Source organism: Penaeus chinensis, chromosome 9 (assembly GCF_019202785.1).
Source record: "Penaeus chinensis breed Huanghai No. 1 chromosome 9, ASM1920278v2, whole genome shotgun sequence".
NCBI classification, from domain to species: domain Eukaryota; kingdom Metazoa; phylum Arthropoda; class Malacostraca; order Decapoda; family Penaeidae; genus Penaeus; species Penaeus chinensis.
This window is the reverse complement of record NC_061827.1, coordinates 10892251-10909750: the sequence shown is the minus strand read 5'-3', so window position 1 is coordinate 10909750 and position 17500 is coordinate 10892251. Positions and strand designations below refer to the sequence as shown.

Genomic DNA, 17500 nt, shown 5'->3' with positions numbered 1-17500 from the left:
ATTTGATTTGGAGAGGGAGGAGATAGAAGTGGAATGAGCAAGAGATGTTGGGGAAGATGAAGAAACATCTTGAGAGGAAAGGGAAAGGGTAAAGCGATTATGGGATTATGGGACCGCCAGAATTGGCACATGTGCATGACTGTGCAGAGCAGTTTGATCTACTGTGACCAAGTTGGGCACATATTGGGCACATATTGGGCACCGGTCTGTGGAACGCCAGCGTAGCATTGTACTAATACTGTATTATTGTCCATAAGGCAGGTGAGTAAGTCTTGTCCACGATCTGACCATTTTTTGTCATAAACAGGGCAATTTGTTGGGGAGATGGAGACAGTTCCGATACAAGTATAAAGGGTGGGAGCAGTAATAAAGGAGGATAGGATAGTTGAAGGAAGTAGGAGTGGAGATGAAGTAGAGGATGAATGTCTCCTGGAGGTTGAGTATTGACCTAGGTTGATGATGTGATAGTAGCCATTGAGAAGAGGATAGCAGTAGCATTGTTCACGGTCGTGGTCAAAGGAGAGTGTGGGGTCGGGGAAGTGGGAGAATTTGAACCAGTGGGGCTATTTGATGAAGGGACAAGCCTCATTGCCCCTAACAGTGGTGTAAACTCTTCATTATTAGTCATGGTAAGTCTAGAGTATGTTGGGAGAGAAACAGGAAATCCCTTTGGGTGCCCTTGAGAGGTAAGGGCTAGATAACTGAACAAGGGAATACTGTGCCCATGCCCAATCATAACTGGCATAAAGTTAGCCAGTCATCCTTTCAACATAGCTTTTACACCTTAGGAAATGGATAACAGTTTTTGGAGAAGCGAGGGAAATGAAAAGAGGGACCAATTGCACTATTGTGTTTTACTTTTAAACTGCTCAAAAGAATCATACTAGCACGTATCTCAAATGTCCTAGAACCTTATCTCCCATTAGGACAAGCAGTGAATAGGCCCTGGCACTCCTCACCTATACAGTCTGGCTATGAGAGCAAAATGAAGACTAGTGTGCTGTTTGTGGATCTGTCTGCTGCATATGACATCATGTGAAATGCTGGTCTCACATAAACTCTCCAAACATACAGATTGCAAATATATCCTCAAACTACAACAATGACAAAGAAATGCTGCTATCAATGTCTGCCTTGGAGGTGATACCAGCTAAATGTAAAAAATACTGAATAGAGTACCCCAAGGATTGGTACTAGCACCTACATTACTCAATTTATACATTGCAGACCTTCCAACCAGATCACATAAGTTTGGCTATGTAAATGACCTGGCAATAGCTATGCAGACCAGACTTGCAGTTTTGGAGAATGTGCTATCAAGTGACATAAAAACCATCTACTCATATTTTGATAAATGGTAACTTAAAATGAACTTCACCAAATCTGTCTGCACCACCTTCCATCTAAACAATAAAGAAGAAAACCACACTCAACATCCTTGACACTATAAGCAACACAAACCTTCCAACTGATCCAACACCAAAAGATGTACGAGTAACTCAGGACCAATCACTCACATACAAACAAAATCTTGAAAACACATCATAAAAAGTAAGAAAGTGTGCCTCACTGATCAGTAAACTAGCCAAACATCTTGGGGTGCCAGCCCTGGCATCCTCAAAACATCAGCTCTAGTCCTGTGCTAGTGTAGCAGAGTACTGCACCCCAATCTGGACCCGCAGTGCCCATATACCAACAAAGTTTATGTCCATTTTAACTCCATCATGTGGACTATATCCAGCACAATGAAATCAACTCCTAAACAGTGACTCCCAGTGATGCCCAACATCACCACCCCTATATCTAAGAAGGGAAGAAGCAACCCAAAACAAATTTAAACACCTAGATTCTCTAAACAATAAAGTGCCACTCAAAAGGGTCCCTCAGAATTCTCCAACAACAGAAAGACTGATGTCATGAAATAATTTCTATAGGTCACACATACTGAACTTCAGTGCTAAAGAGGCCTGGCAAAAAGAGTGGAACAACAACTTTCCACCTGGAGGGAACCTGGAACACGACCAGAACAACTGCCAGGATTCAAAAACCCTCAAGGGAAAACAGTGGCTCCAGGCAAAATGGATCCACTCAGAATGTGGCTGTACAGCTGTCAATCTCCACTGATGGGGCTACAGAGACTCCCCTATTTGGCCATCATGTGGGACAGCAGACCAAGACATGGACCATCTCATCCTGCATTGCTCCCAGACAGACATCACAGGAGGATCCCAAGACTTTCACAATGCTAGAGAAGATTTCTGCTAGCAGAGATCAACATTGGGGTGTGAAAAAGACATATGATACAACTAGCTTGTAACTACTGTGCATATTGATAACTGTATGCTCATTAAAATGTTTTTGTGCCAAAACCTGAAGGCAGCAAAAGGAAATGGAAAATATCAGTCAGTAAAGTAGTCACACAATGACAATTTGTGACTACAAAATAATACAGGACAAGGAAAACATTGTTTTTTTTCTCAATTACTTTATTATATCTGTTACTCCATTCACAAGCTTTACATTTCTGCAAGGTAGATGATGAGAATGTAAGACCTTTCTAAATACAGCAGTACTGTAAACATATGAAAGGAAAAGTGATGTATCTCCTTTGTCTGTATATCATGTGTATATATGTATGTTATTATATATATATACATATATATTATTCATATACATATATAAATATATATACACAGATATATAAATATATACACATATACATATATATACATACATATATATATATATATATATATATATATATATATATATATATATATACATATATATATATATATATATATATATATATATATATATATGTATGTATATATATATATATATATATATATATATATATATATACACATATATATATTTATATATACACATATGCACACATACATATATAGATACATACATACACACGCATTCATATATATTTACACACAAATACATACATACGTTCATACACACAGATACATACATATACATATTCACACATGTATACATATTCACACATGTATACATATTCAAACATGTATATACATATCACACATGTATACATATTCAAACATGTACATATATGTATATGTACACACAAATGCATATATACACCCACACATGCATATATGTATGCAAGCATATGCATAGCCGATTATGTATGTATATATATATATATATATATATATATATATATATATATATATATATATATATATATGTATAAGTGCGTGTATATCATGTGTATGTTATTATTATGTAATTATGTAATTTTGTGTGTCTATATATATATGTATATATATATATGTATGTGTATGTGTGTGTGTATGTCTGTGTGTATATATGTATGTGTGTGTGTATATGTATGTATATATATATATATATGTATATATATGTATGTGTATATATATATATGTATGTGTATATATATATATATATATATATATATATATATATATATATATATATAATTTCATATTACTTTTAATAAGACTGATTTGCATAATACAGTAATGTATTAATCAAACTTTACATTAGTAACTAATAAATTTTAACTCTTGAAATTTGTTTAGCTCTAGAACATAGCTAAAATTAACCATCACTTTTTCTCCTGATAATACATGATGAATTCAGAGATTATGAGCTGATGATTAGGCCTCAATAAAGTACATTTTATTATGAGAATAGAGAAAAGAACCTTAAAAAATGGTATCCTTAGTCTCATAATCCATGTTACCATCATACATATGCAAAAGGCAGGACATACACTTTATACACATTCGCTGTACAAAGTGCTATGAAACAACATCCAATCTCTCAGTCACACATAAGACTAACATTTGCTTCTCTATATGAGAAATTTACAATGTTTTATCTGCAAACTTCCTTCTACATATATGGTGCAGTGATAATGATACAACTTGTAAGCCAAACTTAAAACACAGTATTGCTGAAAAAGAAAAAGAAAAAGTAACCATGTTCATTTACTGAAAAATCTTTCATCTTGGACTATACATAAGAAAACAGGCACTTTTTCAAATCTAAATGGACAGTAGCGACCATTTCTTTGCTTTAAGCAAATGGGTGGGGTGGGGATCTATGCTTTCATTATGTCATTCATGTTCACAACCTATTTATAGTGATCCATTTCCCATAATATTGCATGGACTGAACAAAAACATGATTCAGAAATAAAAGTGAAGTAGCATATTACCACAGAATTTTAAAGGATACAAAAGGGCACTTGTATAAAAATAACAAACATTCACACAATGCTGGCAATGTTTTTCAAACTTTGACACTTAGTGCTTGTCACAGCGAAGGCGTGAATGAGCCGTGACCAGGGACTACCTTGGTGGCTCTACTACAGACTGTCAATATCTGGAGTGAAACCATCAAGGAAATGCTACAACTTTCAAACACAAAACTAGAGATCATTGGCATAAACTGACTGTCTTCATCTGTGGTGCAGCAGCCCTATAATATACTCTTGCCTTACATGGGTTAAATATTACCAGATCCTAGCATGTTTGTGCAAGAATTGTGAGATTTATACAGGGATCAAAAATGAAATGAAATTGGGGAAAAAAAAAAAAAATATATATATAAACAAAAAAGTTTTGAATTGTTCTTCAAACATAAAAGTTAGATATCAATACTCTGGAATGAGATTCACACAAAGTCTCACAACAGCATTATTAGTGATATGATGAGTATTCATAAGGAATGGTTATGATACACAAGACTCTTTACCATTCATATTTAGACCAATGAATATAAAGGGCCCCATAATACCAATCATCCATTAACTTGGCTCATCACATACTCAAAGTGGAAAGAAAACTAGCAATGCTTAATTGTGATTCAAAAGCTGACAAGAGGCACATTTACATCTTAATTGCAACACTTACATCAATGCCAGGTGGCTATATAGAAATGTTTACTTAATTCCCTTTTACAGGAACACTTTCTTATTACTATATCTTTTGCAACGAGGCAAACTGTATATGTTCACTGGGATTTTATGGAGATCATATTTCCAACATCCAGTGTACAGCTTTAATCATTCGCCTGATAACCAGTGGGGCACCACTAAAAGGTTTTGTCCTAAAATATGAGATGGCCTGTAAATATCTATTGAGTCCTCTCTCACACATTATGCCATCATTATTCACTTTGGATACACTAAAAGAAAAATCTTGCCAACAGGAAGTGGCATTTTTTTGTTGAGATTCACTTATTGTGAGAACTATCTTCAGCTTATTATTACAATATACCTTCTTGCCTCCATCCTAAATTATCTAGAGGAAGTATTTTCCATGGCCATTTTGGCACAAGTTAAATAATGAGACAGCATTAGCAACATTTGGTTTCAAAGTTTACACAACTCTCAGTCCAACTAAATGTTTAATACTTAAACTCACAGATATCAATAAAATCCTTGAAAGTTCACATGACCTTATTAAGTATAGCAAAGGTCTTAATTACATTCAACTACTCTATGGGGGTAAATCAGATGAAAAAAATATCACTATGGGCAGCCTTAATGTGGCATTTTTCATTGAGGAGATCTCACTCAATTACCTGTATCTGTTAAATGTTCTTAGTGTTCAAGTCACCCTCTGAAGCTTGCAATGTGCTTGAGCATGTTTCTATTTCACTGGTCACACGAATATCTTGTATATCTGACTGACACATACTTCCAATATGATGGTAAATAATACTAATATATATTCCTATATTTTTTAAAGTCAACCTTGCCCCATTTAAATCATGATGCTTAACTTTTTAGTATTTTTCTCATATCTATATTTCACTTTCCATAACACTGACACAAGTAATAAAACAAAACAGATGTTTAGGAGCAACTGTTTCTTGACTACCCTCAAATCACAGGGTAATGAAACATGAAATGATGAACTTGTGTGGCCAGAGAAAGGGGCTTTGAGAAGTATGATGGCCACAGATGAAGAATGCTTCAGTGTCAAGACTGTCCCTAGACAAAAGTTGCCACAGCTGATGGTGACTTGTCCTCTGGGACTGGCTTCCTCTTCCCTGTGGCTCCTCCATACTGTCCAATGAATGAGCCATCTTCTGTAAACCTTCCTGCAGGGGGAAAATATACAGAGTTTCATAACTGGAAAATGGAATCTATTGAATATGCCTCCATTATACCAATAACAAGTACAAAGTATGATGAAGACAAAAGAAGACAACTTTCTCCTACTATTTAGATTGATTCCTATACCAGTTTTAAGGTTACATATATTCCACAAGATTTCTTTCAAAGTAATTTGATTAGTTGAACTTTCTGATAAAAGTTTACAATATGTAGTCATACAAATAATCTTCTGAGCAACTAGCATTTTTTTCTAAATAAATATCTAAACATTCTATTTTCAAAAAGAATTCTGAGTTTGGTTGGATTTATCATTCTGAATATCAAATATCTTTACATATATCATAAAAACTCCAAAACCTAAACTGTGGAAGGTAAAGGTGGAGAACATATATAATAATGTGTTTTAACCTTTAATTATTAATGCAAGATATAAAAATGTGCTTTGTGCATGTATGTTGTATGTGCATGGGTGTACTGTACTAGCCTGTGAATTCAAAAAGAAAATTCAACTTCAAAAACTACAAACTCCTTCCTTTCCTCACACATTAAAAAATAATATATATAATCTGACTTTCTATCAAATGCAACCACTCAAAAACATGTGCAGCACAAAAATATACCAAGACTTTCAATTAGGATAACCAACTAAGGCTTACACGTACAGGAATGCAGGTATAACATCAAACTAGGGTGGCAAATGCATTGGACGTTGTCTCTCCCTTCTTCCGGCCATACTGACCGATAAAGGAACCATCCTCAGCCATTCCTGTTCCTGGGAGGGGCCAAATATATACAAGCCATCAGCAAGGAAATATATTTACATAAAGTGCACGCATTCTTGGGAAACAGAAATGATAGAATAGAAAGAGAGATGCAAATAATAAGAGGAAATAAAGGGAAACAAGAGGAATTAACTAAAGGCAAATATTGAAGTACTGTTACTACTAATAAAAGGAGCAAATAAATAAATAAATAAATAAATAATAGTAATAAATAAATAAACAAATAAATAATAGTAATAAATAATGATACAAAAATAATCAATAATAATAATAGTCATATATTAACACCTCTTGAAAGTTAAAAAACTGAACAGAAAAATTGGAGTAAATCCTGAAATTACTAGCCATTCTCTTTCTTCTACACAAACACTATCTAATGTATTTTGTGATGGCCTCTGAGTAAATCATGCTTTCTCTTGGGGGAAAAAGAAAAGAAAGAAAAAATAACAAATAAATAAAATAAATAATATTAAAATTTCTAAAATCTGAACCAAAAACTGAAAAACTACCTAATGTCATTCATTTTCTGCTACACAAACACTATCAAAAGTATTTCATAATGGTCTTCATGTCATCACCATCATCAAATCATGCTTTTTCATGAAAAAATCAATCAATAAAAGAATCAGTAAAAAAAAAAAAAAAAAAAAAAAAAAAAAAAAAAAAAAAAAAAAAATAATAATAATAATAATAATAATCCGAGAAATAATAAAAAGAACTTAAAAACTAAATAATAACACATAGTATTAGAGAAAACAGAAGTTAATTTGAAAACAATCTCATTCTAAGTAAAGACAATACAACACAGGAAACAAAACAGCATTAGATATGCAATGCAAAAACTAAGACAAACTCCAGAGAGAACACAAAAGGACAAATGCAATCTCACATGAGTCAAATGCAAAAGACTACAGATGAGACTATCCTTCATGTTACATAGCACTCCCTAAGGTTCACATAAATAATGCAATACAAAAAAATAAATTGCAAATTCTTGTATGATTCATCACTACAAAACTATGTCAGTGACTCTACTTTACAAGCCTGACTTACCTGTGTCACCATCACCATACTCAGCCATTGAATCTGTATCGGACTCTATTGGGTTTTTCACATCACTTCCCAGGCTATCTCTTTTTGCTCCATCCAGTCTGGAAAAGAGATCAATGGATAAGTTTCTGCCACCACTATGCAAAAGCATCAAAATACTTCCACCAGGTAAGATAACTGCCGAACACAATGATTGGCGATCCAAAATTTTGTTGTGTCAACATATAGAGAGGAGGTCCTTTTCATATATTACGTATCACTTCATTTTATATAATTGTAATTTTTGTTTCAACTTACGGCTGGGCATATTCTGGGAATCCCTGCTCTTCATTGAAATCAGTACGGCCATGTGCTGCCTCCCTTTCATGGACGGCATACTTTCCACCACGGTTGCGTTTTACGATGCACACAATGATGAGGATCAGAAGAAGGAATGCAATTGCAAGCATCATGCCAATAAACCACCCTCGTGTTGCAATACTGTCTGATGGGCGCCGTGTCACTTCTGAAGACTGTAAGATATCAATTGTTAGCACATTTGAGTTTAGCAAAAAAAATCTAGCTAAAGATGTATGACAATGCTTTATGAAATATAATCATATTAGACAAACAGATAAAAAAAACAAAATAAAAAGGAAGAGAAGCATAGGGAAGATAAAAATAAGAAAGAATTAGACAAGGAATTATCTTTCTATACAAAGCCTACATCTGGCCTAAAAAGCATAAATATTTTCCTTAATACTTACACTGACAGCTGTATGGATATCAACCACTTCTACCTGAGTTGTGAAATATAACTGAATCAGAGACAAATAAAATAGGAAGGAAGATTTTAGGAATCAGGCAAAACAAGAGTTAGGATAGGAACATAAAAACAGACAAAGGACAGGAACATGAAAACAAAGACAGCACAAAGACATGGGATTAGGCTTTTAAAGATAATTGAAAACTTGCTTGTAAAGGGTAGAAATGTGTTAACTAGTACTTACAATGCCAGTTGTATGTGTATCAATCTCCTCTATATCAGATTCGGTAGTGAATTCACCATCTACTGCAACTACACTCATTTTGTATGCTCTCTCAGGTTCTAGTCTCTTGAGTATTGTGAAGTCCTGGTACAGTTCTGGTTTGGTCTCCTGGAACATGCTTTCTCCATACAACCTATGGAAAGGAAAAAAAAACCCTCCTAATCATCACAACATCAATAATAACAGTAGTAGTAATTAGCATTTCTACATAATAAATACTTTCAATACAGTTATGATACTCAAATGGTTTTGCTCCTTGAAATAATACCTTTCACCAATTCTCAAACATATATTCTATCACAGCTTGATAAACACAATTTTCCTTCATCCAAATATCATAAAAACATTCATCTAACTTACACCTGAGATTAATCAGTATCACTTAAATAACCATTTCTATTAATATTTAGATGATAAAACTTAAGCAGATGAATATGATCATCATCCTACTAATAAATAAGCTCATAGAGAAATATTTGACAAAATGCTCACTTGTACTTCACGAAGAAATGTGAGCCAGGATTGCTTTCGGTGTTAGGGATCCAAGTAATCTTTATAGCTGGGGTTCCTGTCTTTGTGCTGATGTGCTGCCAGATGAATGTTGGCTTTCCTGGTGGTGAAGCTCCAGTACTTCGAGTCATTCGCTCAATGTAGTAGCTGGAGCCCAATCCCATCTGCAGAGAGAATAACTTTAGATTTCCAGTCATTCCTTTAAAATAATATCTCAGATTTCAAAGGCTGAAAAAAATACAATAGGAATCAGCTCTAATGGTATAACCTTGCAAACCATACTTCCTTTAGACACTGATAATTACTAATAAAATAAAAGATCCCCAAAATTCATACTAACTGCAGTTCTGGCCCTGATTGTGATGCGGTACTTAGTGGCTGGCTTCAGTGAAGCCAACTTGGCCCTAGTGACCATTGGATCGTTGATGGAGGGATCTCTCTCGGACATTGGCCCTGTTTCGGTTCCCTCAACCACTTGATAGTAAATGTGGTATCCAGTCAAAATTCCATTTGGTTGTTTGGGTTTCTTCCAAATGAGGAAAAATGCTGATGAGCCCATAGGGATGGCATCAAGAGAATCAACTGGGCCAGGCTCTGTTGGAAAGAAAATAAATATAGAGCATTGCTTTGTCAAAATAAACAAATCTTCATGAACTCTCACTAGTAGTTTTAATTGAAAATGAATCAGAAATGAAGAAAATATCCACTTACTTCCTTCAGGAGTCACAAAGCTAATAGTCTCACTAGGAGGACCATCATAGGCACCATTAAACACCAGGACACGAACAAAGTTCTTTGTGTATGGAACAAAGGAGGTTACAAGGGCACTTGGTTCATTATTATTCTCTACTATTATGTCCCTTGCTTTCTCTTCATTTTCATTTTCAGTCCAAGTTTGAATCTACAAAAAGAAAGTTATGATTACATAAACCTGTAGGACACAAAGCCATAAATGCATATTAAATAAAAATCCAACAGTTTAGATTCAGTGAAATGTAGAAAGGAAGAAAAGTGATTCTTTTATTAACACTGTCTTTTTCTGAACGGACCTTGTATCCCTTGAAGTGACCACGAATTGAAGAATTGGCTACAGGTTCCCATGCCAATAAAGCTGTTGTTGCATCTCTTAATTCAATCAAACTCAAATTTCTTGGAGCTTCAGTAGGAACTGAGGGAAAAGAAAACATGATTAATCCGACAGAAACTGATGATTACTAATACAAGTTATGAGACAAATCCTATAGGAGAATCTTCATTCCTTAAAAAAAAAATATGGACTTACCATCCTCTCCTGACCAACCCAGTACTTCAGGAGCTGCAACATGAGCTTGTCCCTTCTCATTATGAGCTTCCACCTTGATCCTATAGGGTTTGAATGTAGGCTGGCTTTCTACAACCAAATGATCTTGCTCCCAATCTAACACATCCTCTGTTTTCCATCTAGTATTATCAATGTCGTCTCTCTTCCAATACACTCGATACTTGAATCCTGGACCATTGTGTTCGATTTCTGGCATCGGCTGCAAAACATTACCAATTAACAATTTGCATAAATCCTTGATGGTATTCACTGTACCATAAATGAAAAGAATAAATCAGGAAATTATTTTTAAAGAACTGTACTCAACTAACTACTGATCAAGTCTTCGAGAGCTTGAACCTCTGGTGCTGTGAGTAATTAAAATCCAAACGGTTCCTAGCACATTTGGGAAGGTAAAGACCCACTGGACCTATTGGTTGAGGCTATACATTATATTTATAGTTGTAAAGACAAATTAATTTTACTTACAGACCACTTGATGACAAGGTTCTGTGGGGTGGAGCCCTTGCCTTCAACACCATCAGGATTCTTGTAAGGAACATCTTGAGGTGTGGTGCACATTCCAGAATGATCAGATGGTAACGATGGCCCAATCTTGTTACGAGCAATCACCCTAAATGTGTAGTTGGCCCAAGGACTCAGATTGATCTGCAAGATTTTGAAAAATCAGTGATTGCTTAGAACATGTAGCTTTGGAATGATATTTCATTTCTAATATAAAATCAATTAAATGAAAAGTGAAGAGCTTAAAAAAATCACAAAGAAAAGCTATCTAAACTTACATTGAACTGTGTACTTGTAGCAGGTACAGAATCAAATGCATTTTCCCAAGTATCTGGAGTGAAGCTTGTATTATACTGAATGATATAACCAAGGATTGGAGCTCTGTTGTCACCCATGGGTTGCCACTCAACGCTTGCATCGCGGTCATTACATACCACTGGCAGCAATAATTTTGGTGGATTTGGTACATCTGCAAGAAAGAAATCAAAAGCTTTAAGTCTGAAAAGAAGAAAGGCATTTTTTTTTTCTACCAGAACCTTGCTTACTAGAACAAAAACAGTAGGGAAAGATGAATACAAATATGAACAAAAGCAAATAGAATTCATTTTATATGAATGGTAGGCCTTTGGACTGTGTCAATAATAACACTGATATCCCTTCACTTTGTTCTTAAAAAGTACTTCTAATTACATTACCAAGTAATGACTTTGAACTAACACAGGGATACATTGTTTTTTTTCCTTCCCATGGTCCTGTTATAGTTCTGCATGAACATACCTTGAACGATGAGAGTGGCAGAAGCAGTAACCTTGTCCAGTTCAGTTGAGGCGACACAAGTGTAAACCCCAGAGTCTAATTCAGTTGTCTTAGTAATACTCAGGGAAGAATCAGACTGCTGTACAAATCTGGGTTCTTGATCAAAATCAATAAGCTTACCATCAGTAAGCCACTCGATACTAAGTTCTAAGTCACTATCAGTTACAGCATTACACCTGAAAAGAATGAATGAATGAGCTAAAATGTTCAGACAAGACTTTGCAAATCTATTCTAAATTACATTATATAAATGTCAAGCTTATTTTGTTGCAGGTTTCACAGAAATCTAAACTATTGGAAGGAAAGAAAGACAGAAAGGAAGGAAAGAATAACACTGATTAGAACAATCTTGTTTAGCTTCTCACCTAAATGTAGCAGTTTGACCTGCAGCAACTTCATAATCTTCTGGAGTATTAGTAATTCGTGTCCTCTCCTTTACAACTAAAGATCCGTGAGCTTCTTCCTGGCCAAACTTGTTTTCAGCAACACATGTATAATCTCCAGCATCAGTGAATGAGACATCCCTGTTAGAAATGAATTATCATTACTTAACATTTAAGATATTTTCCAAAAACATGCCAATACCTCTTTAATTATGTATCTTAGCTTAATCAAACACAGTGCCATACTTGCATCCCAGTACAAACCTGATAACAAGATCTCCATCCTCTGTTACATGGAAACGTCCACCAGTCTTCTCAACATTATCCTTAATCCAGGTGATGCGCGGCTTTGGGGCTCCAAACACTCGGCAAGTAAGGTTGACTTGTTGTCCATCTACTGCTTGAACATCACTAGGTGGGACACGGATCTCCGGAGGCAATGCTAAAATAAATCAGGAGAGATATACATATATCAGTAAATGAAGAGAGTGATACCCCTCATTTCTATGAGAATATGAAGTCCTATAATCATACACAAGACATGATAGTAGGATGTCCCAAAATGCATAACTATCAATTGTTGTGCCCAATATCATAACTTTTAAAGACAAATTGTACTTACCAAGAACATTAACATAAACATCCTTGTAGACATATCCATGAACATTTGTTGCATTGCAACCATAGTTGCCTGTATCAGCCTTTGTCAAATTCTTGATGACAATCCTATTTGGCTCAAGAATACGACGGGGGTTGTACGGGGCTTCCTCAATAGGCATGCCATTGTAGATCCAATACTGCTTTGGGGGAGGCCTTCCACCAGCTTCACAGTAGAATGTGGCAGTCTCACCTTCAGCCCTGTTCTCTGTTTCAGGTTCCTTCTCAAAGTAGGGAATTGCTGAAAGAAAAAGATTGTATATTGACTAACCACAACCTTCTATAATCAGATACAAGTATGTATATATATATATGTGTATATATATATATATATATATATATATATATATATATATATATATATGTATGTATGTATATATATATATATATATATATATATATATATATATATATATATATATATATATTATAGATATATATATATATATTTTTTTTTTCTAGCTTAATAAAACAAGTTCCTAAACACAGACCTCAAAACCATAAATTCACTTAAGAAAATAGGAACAATATGTAAATCCCAAACCCTACCTTGTACTTCAACATTCATTGTGTAGGACTTGGCTACACCAACACCATTGCTTGCTTCACATTCATACTGGCCTTCATCTTCAAAGTCTACATAGCGAATGACCAAAGTCTTGCCATAATTTTCATAGTCAACACGATCATGTGGTAAAGGAACTGGGATCGAGTTGTTGCTCTTCTTCCACAGCATCTCGGGTAAGGGCCTGTCATGTGAAATCGATGGTATTTAAAACAAATAACTAATAATACATTTTCCTCGTGTCATTGCAATACAAAAGAGACAAAAGCAAACAGTTCTTAATATCACAAATATGAAAAAGTTAGCACATTTGTGGTTAAAGATTACTCACGTTCCACTGAAGATGCACCAAAGTCTCAGGGTTTTCCCCTTCAAAATGACAGTGTTCTTGCGGGATTTGAACTGCACTTCAGGTTCATTTTTAGTCTGAACTGAAGTACTACCAGTCTGGAATACACGCAAGTAGACACGATTGCCCAGCTTGTATTCATTACGGAAAGTGGATGTTGCAGAGCAGGCATATGTGAAGTCATTGGATTCATCAAAGCGAGTGACATTGGAAAACCAAAGGGTTCCTTCAGGGTCCACAGTCATTCTGGACGAGTTAATGCTACGCAGAGCACCTCGGTCATCCTGGTAAAGAGAGATGGGCATGAAAATAATATTTTATAATGAATATCACATAAACCTTAAGATCTAATACACTATATTACTTTCAAAAATACTTTTATATATGGAATAAAAAAAAGTCAATTGAATGGCAAGAAATACTGGACCCATAAATATGTACAAACCTGAATCATCCAGTATACAAATGGTTTAGGATAACCATCTGGTGGCTGGCAATTCAGTCCAATTGGATCTCCCTCATTGATAGTCTCAGACACTGGATCCTCATTCTTGAAGCTATTCAACTCAGATTTACGCACAAACACAGAGTTGGAAGTTGCTGTTCCCATGTCATTGGTTGCAAAGCACTGGTACTGGCCTAATGGGAAGATGAGTAAAATAAATGATATTTATTCTTTTTCTTATCGTCATTACTATTCTTCTAAAATTATCAGTCCTTTCAATGCAATCTATAAACAGACAATAATATTGACTTAATTAATTCTACTACTGTACACCATCTTGTACCAAAGCAAACAGAGAAACAAACACATCCACACACACAAAGGAAGAAATAAAAATGGCACAAAAGAGTATCTTACCCAGGTCCTCATCCCTTGGGGACGTGATCACCAACGTGCCTCTTCCTGGCTGCTGTGAAATTCGATTGTCGTAGGTCTGCCAGTCGAATTCTTTCCCGTTCTTTACCCATCGATATCTGGAAGAATAATGGTCATAAATTTCATTGTCTTCACAAGAAAACTTACAATCATGCATGCAGACAAACAAAATTTTATCTACACAAGTAACATGGTAAAGCCAATTCCTTTTTGAAAATATTAATCAACAGCCACTTTAGTTTCTGCATCATCGTCTCTACTACCAAACTACTCTACCAAATAAAGTAGTTCTGGTTAAAATAGCAGGTAAAAGAGAATAATAAAAAAAAAAGTCCATCACTTACTTCGGGGCTGGCTCTCCTTCAGCCTCGCATTCGATAATAAATGGTTTGTCGTTCTCGTCCATCCTGGAGGCCACTTGGAACAGCAGCTCCTCGTTGGAAGGTGGCTGTTTCGTCATCATAGGCGGGTACTTAATCACCGCCTCGCAGGTTACCGCCACAACGGCCACCATCAACAGCGCCTGCAGGGTCATCCTCTGTAACCGTGTCTCTAACATTTTCCCTCTACCTTGCACCGCCTGTAATGATAATGAAATGAAATTAGTAAACTGTTACATGTATATAATCACTTCTTTAAAAATAATTTACGCATGCATCAATTTTGCTGAAACTAAAAGGCGAATAAACATGGACAGGGTTTACACGACTTAAACGAAGAAATAGATCAATTACAAGGGAAAAACAACACCAAGAAAATGCAACATTTCCTTTCAATAACCCAAACAAATGCACTAATGAATTACATCAGCTAACTTCTGTGAGAGGAATTTAAAACATGACGATAATGTGCCCCTACAAGCTGTACACGGTTCGTTACTCACAGTACAAAACAAGTGGTGAAAACACGATGGAGGTGAAGATAAATGAGGAGCCTAGCCATTTATCAAAGGGGGGATGACCATGCTAGACTTGATAAATTTCCCGAATAAATGGGCAAAAACAATGCAAAGCTACAGTTATTTAGGCCAAACGCATAATGTTCAAGATTCAGACCCAAAACGACCACCCGACCGCCATGTGGTGTTGCAGCCAACACACCGGAAGATCTTTATGCATATTCAACCAACAAAAAACTTGACAATTTGCACAAAGAGATCCTCAGAAGCACGCGTGGTTAATGCAGACGATGTCAGGCATTAAACAATAACGCAAGTGCTCCCGCCAGGCGTCACCAAGAGGAGGACGTCCGGATCCAGTTGCTCGATCATTGTCCTAACTAATGGCGTACCTCATTTTCAGGCCACATGTGCCACCCTTCCCATGTCATCAACGGCTGCAGCTCCTCACTGTCAGGACATATGGCAGCGGTGCTTCAGTGATGATTCGCCCCGCAAAGTCGGACGCGAGGCACTGAGAGATCGGCAAATCATGTAAGACGGGCGCTTGATCTCCATTCTGCAACCCGCATGCCCTTATTCTCTGACCCAGTGACCAGGGCGCCCTTTGCCATCCCTCTTAGGTGCCCAGGACACTCCTCATCAGTAGCGAACGCAACACGTGTAGCTATGCCATGCTGGAGATAACTCTCTTGAATTTATGAAATCAACTTGGCGAAATTTGATGCGGGTGAACGCTCAACATGACAGAATATGCAAGGGAGTAGCCACGTATTCGAAGGCGCGACGCGCCAGCATGCTTTCTGCTCCTATTGCAAACAGAATATGTCAAGGCGTCAAGGGAAGGAGGGGGGAGGGAGTCAAGTGAATTCAGGATATTACTTGTTATAAATCCTTATCGTTTATACTAGATATTCTTGTCCTTTAACACCAGATACGACCAAGGACGACATCCATGTTCAGCAAACAAGAAATAAGCAAATGCGGAGGTCCTCCTCTGATAACCAAATTATGCAGAATGAAAACACTCGGATATCTTCAAGGAATTTCTAACAATGAACTCATACACAAAACTCCGTAAAATTGGCTTCATTACAACTTGCGTCAACACCAAATTAAAGCAACAAGGACGTTGATGCAAAAACGGACATAGCCATAAAGCTGATTTATAACTTTCATTTGTTAACAATATGAACCGCAGTATGTACAACAACCACTGGTGACAACCTTGAAAGGGCTCTCACACTGCTCTCTTTTTAAAGGTTGCATAAAAACGTTGGGAGGGAGATGGGGAGGAGGAGGATCTGGGCCCGCCAGCCTCCGTAATGTCCACAATGAACCTCCGACATTCTCAGATGGTAACAAGGCCAAAGGGGCACCAAACAAAAACGAGTACTGTCCCACGCCGGCAGCCAGTCTTGAAAACAGTCACCAGGGGGATGCCTTTAACTCAAATGGCCTTAACAGTGATGTCCCACATATTAAGAGCCTCTGCCCCATCAAGCCACAGGACAAAACAGCTTCCTCCGAACCTTGCTGTGCACGACGGACCGTGTGTAAGGGGGGGAAATTGTGAATGGAAACAAGAAAGGAAGAAAGAAAAAGAGCAAAAGGAACCAAGAAACAAAGAAAA

General features: G+C 36.3%; 1 protein-coding gene across 5 annotated transcripts in view; it reads right to left on the bottom strand.

The window, feature by feature from the left end:
- Positions 1 to 3426: 3426 nt before the first annotated feature.
- Positions 3427 to 17500, bottom strand: part of LOC125029091 (neuroglian-like) — a 120565-nt gene continuing 106491 nt past the window's right edge. For 4 of the 5 annotated variants that reach the window (XM_047618868.1, XM_047618869.1, XM_047618866.1 and 1 more), the window contains 20 exons: positions 15314 to 15549; positions 14952 to 15067; positions 14535 to 14728; positions 14072 to 14373; positions 13725 to 13924; positions 13141 to 13416; positions 12783 to 12960; positions 12501 to 12659; positions 12097 to 12311; positions 11598 to 11788; positions 11284 to 11463; positions 10777 to 11014; positions 10544 to 10662; positions 10206 to 10395; positions 9835 to 10088; positions 9477 to 9658; positions 8946 to 9117; positions 8254 to 8468; positions 7960 to 8057; positions 3427 to 6108 (listed from right to left, as the gene is read on the bottom strand). In XM_047618868.1, the coding sequence (XP_047474824.1) occupies positions 5999 to 6108; positions 7960 to 8057; positions 8254 to 8468; positions 8946 to 9117; positions 9477 to 9658; positions 9835 to 10088; positions 10206 to 10395; positions 10544 to 10662; positions 10777 to 11014; positions 11284 to 11463; positions 11598 to 11788; positions 12097 to 12311; positions 12501 to 12659; positions 12783 to 12960; positions 13141 to 13416; positions 13725 to 13924; positions 14072 to 14373; positions 14535 to 14728; positions 14952 to 15067; positions 15314 to 15549 (3825 nt within the window). In that variant the 3' untranslated portion in view covers positions 3427 to 5998. Of the gene's footprint in view, positions 6109 to 6786; positions 6897 to 7959; positions 8058 to 8253; positions 8469 to 8945; positions 9118 to 9476; positions 9659 to 9834; positions 10089 to 10205; positions 10396 to 10543; positions 10663 to 10776; positions 11015 to 11283; positions 11464 to 11597; positions 11789 to 12096; positions 12312 to 12500; positions 12660 to 12782; positions 12961 to 13140; positions 13417 to 13724; positions 13925 to 14071; positions 14374 to 14534; positions 14729 to 14951; positions 15068 to 15313; positions 15550 to 17500 lie in introns of all 5 variants that reach the window. The other variant, XM_047618867.1, reaches the window with a different exon arrangement.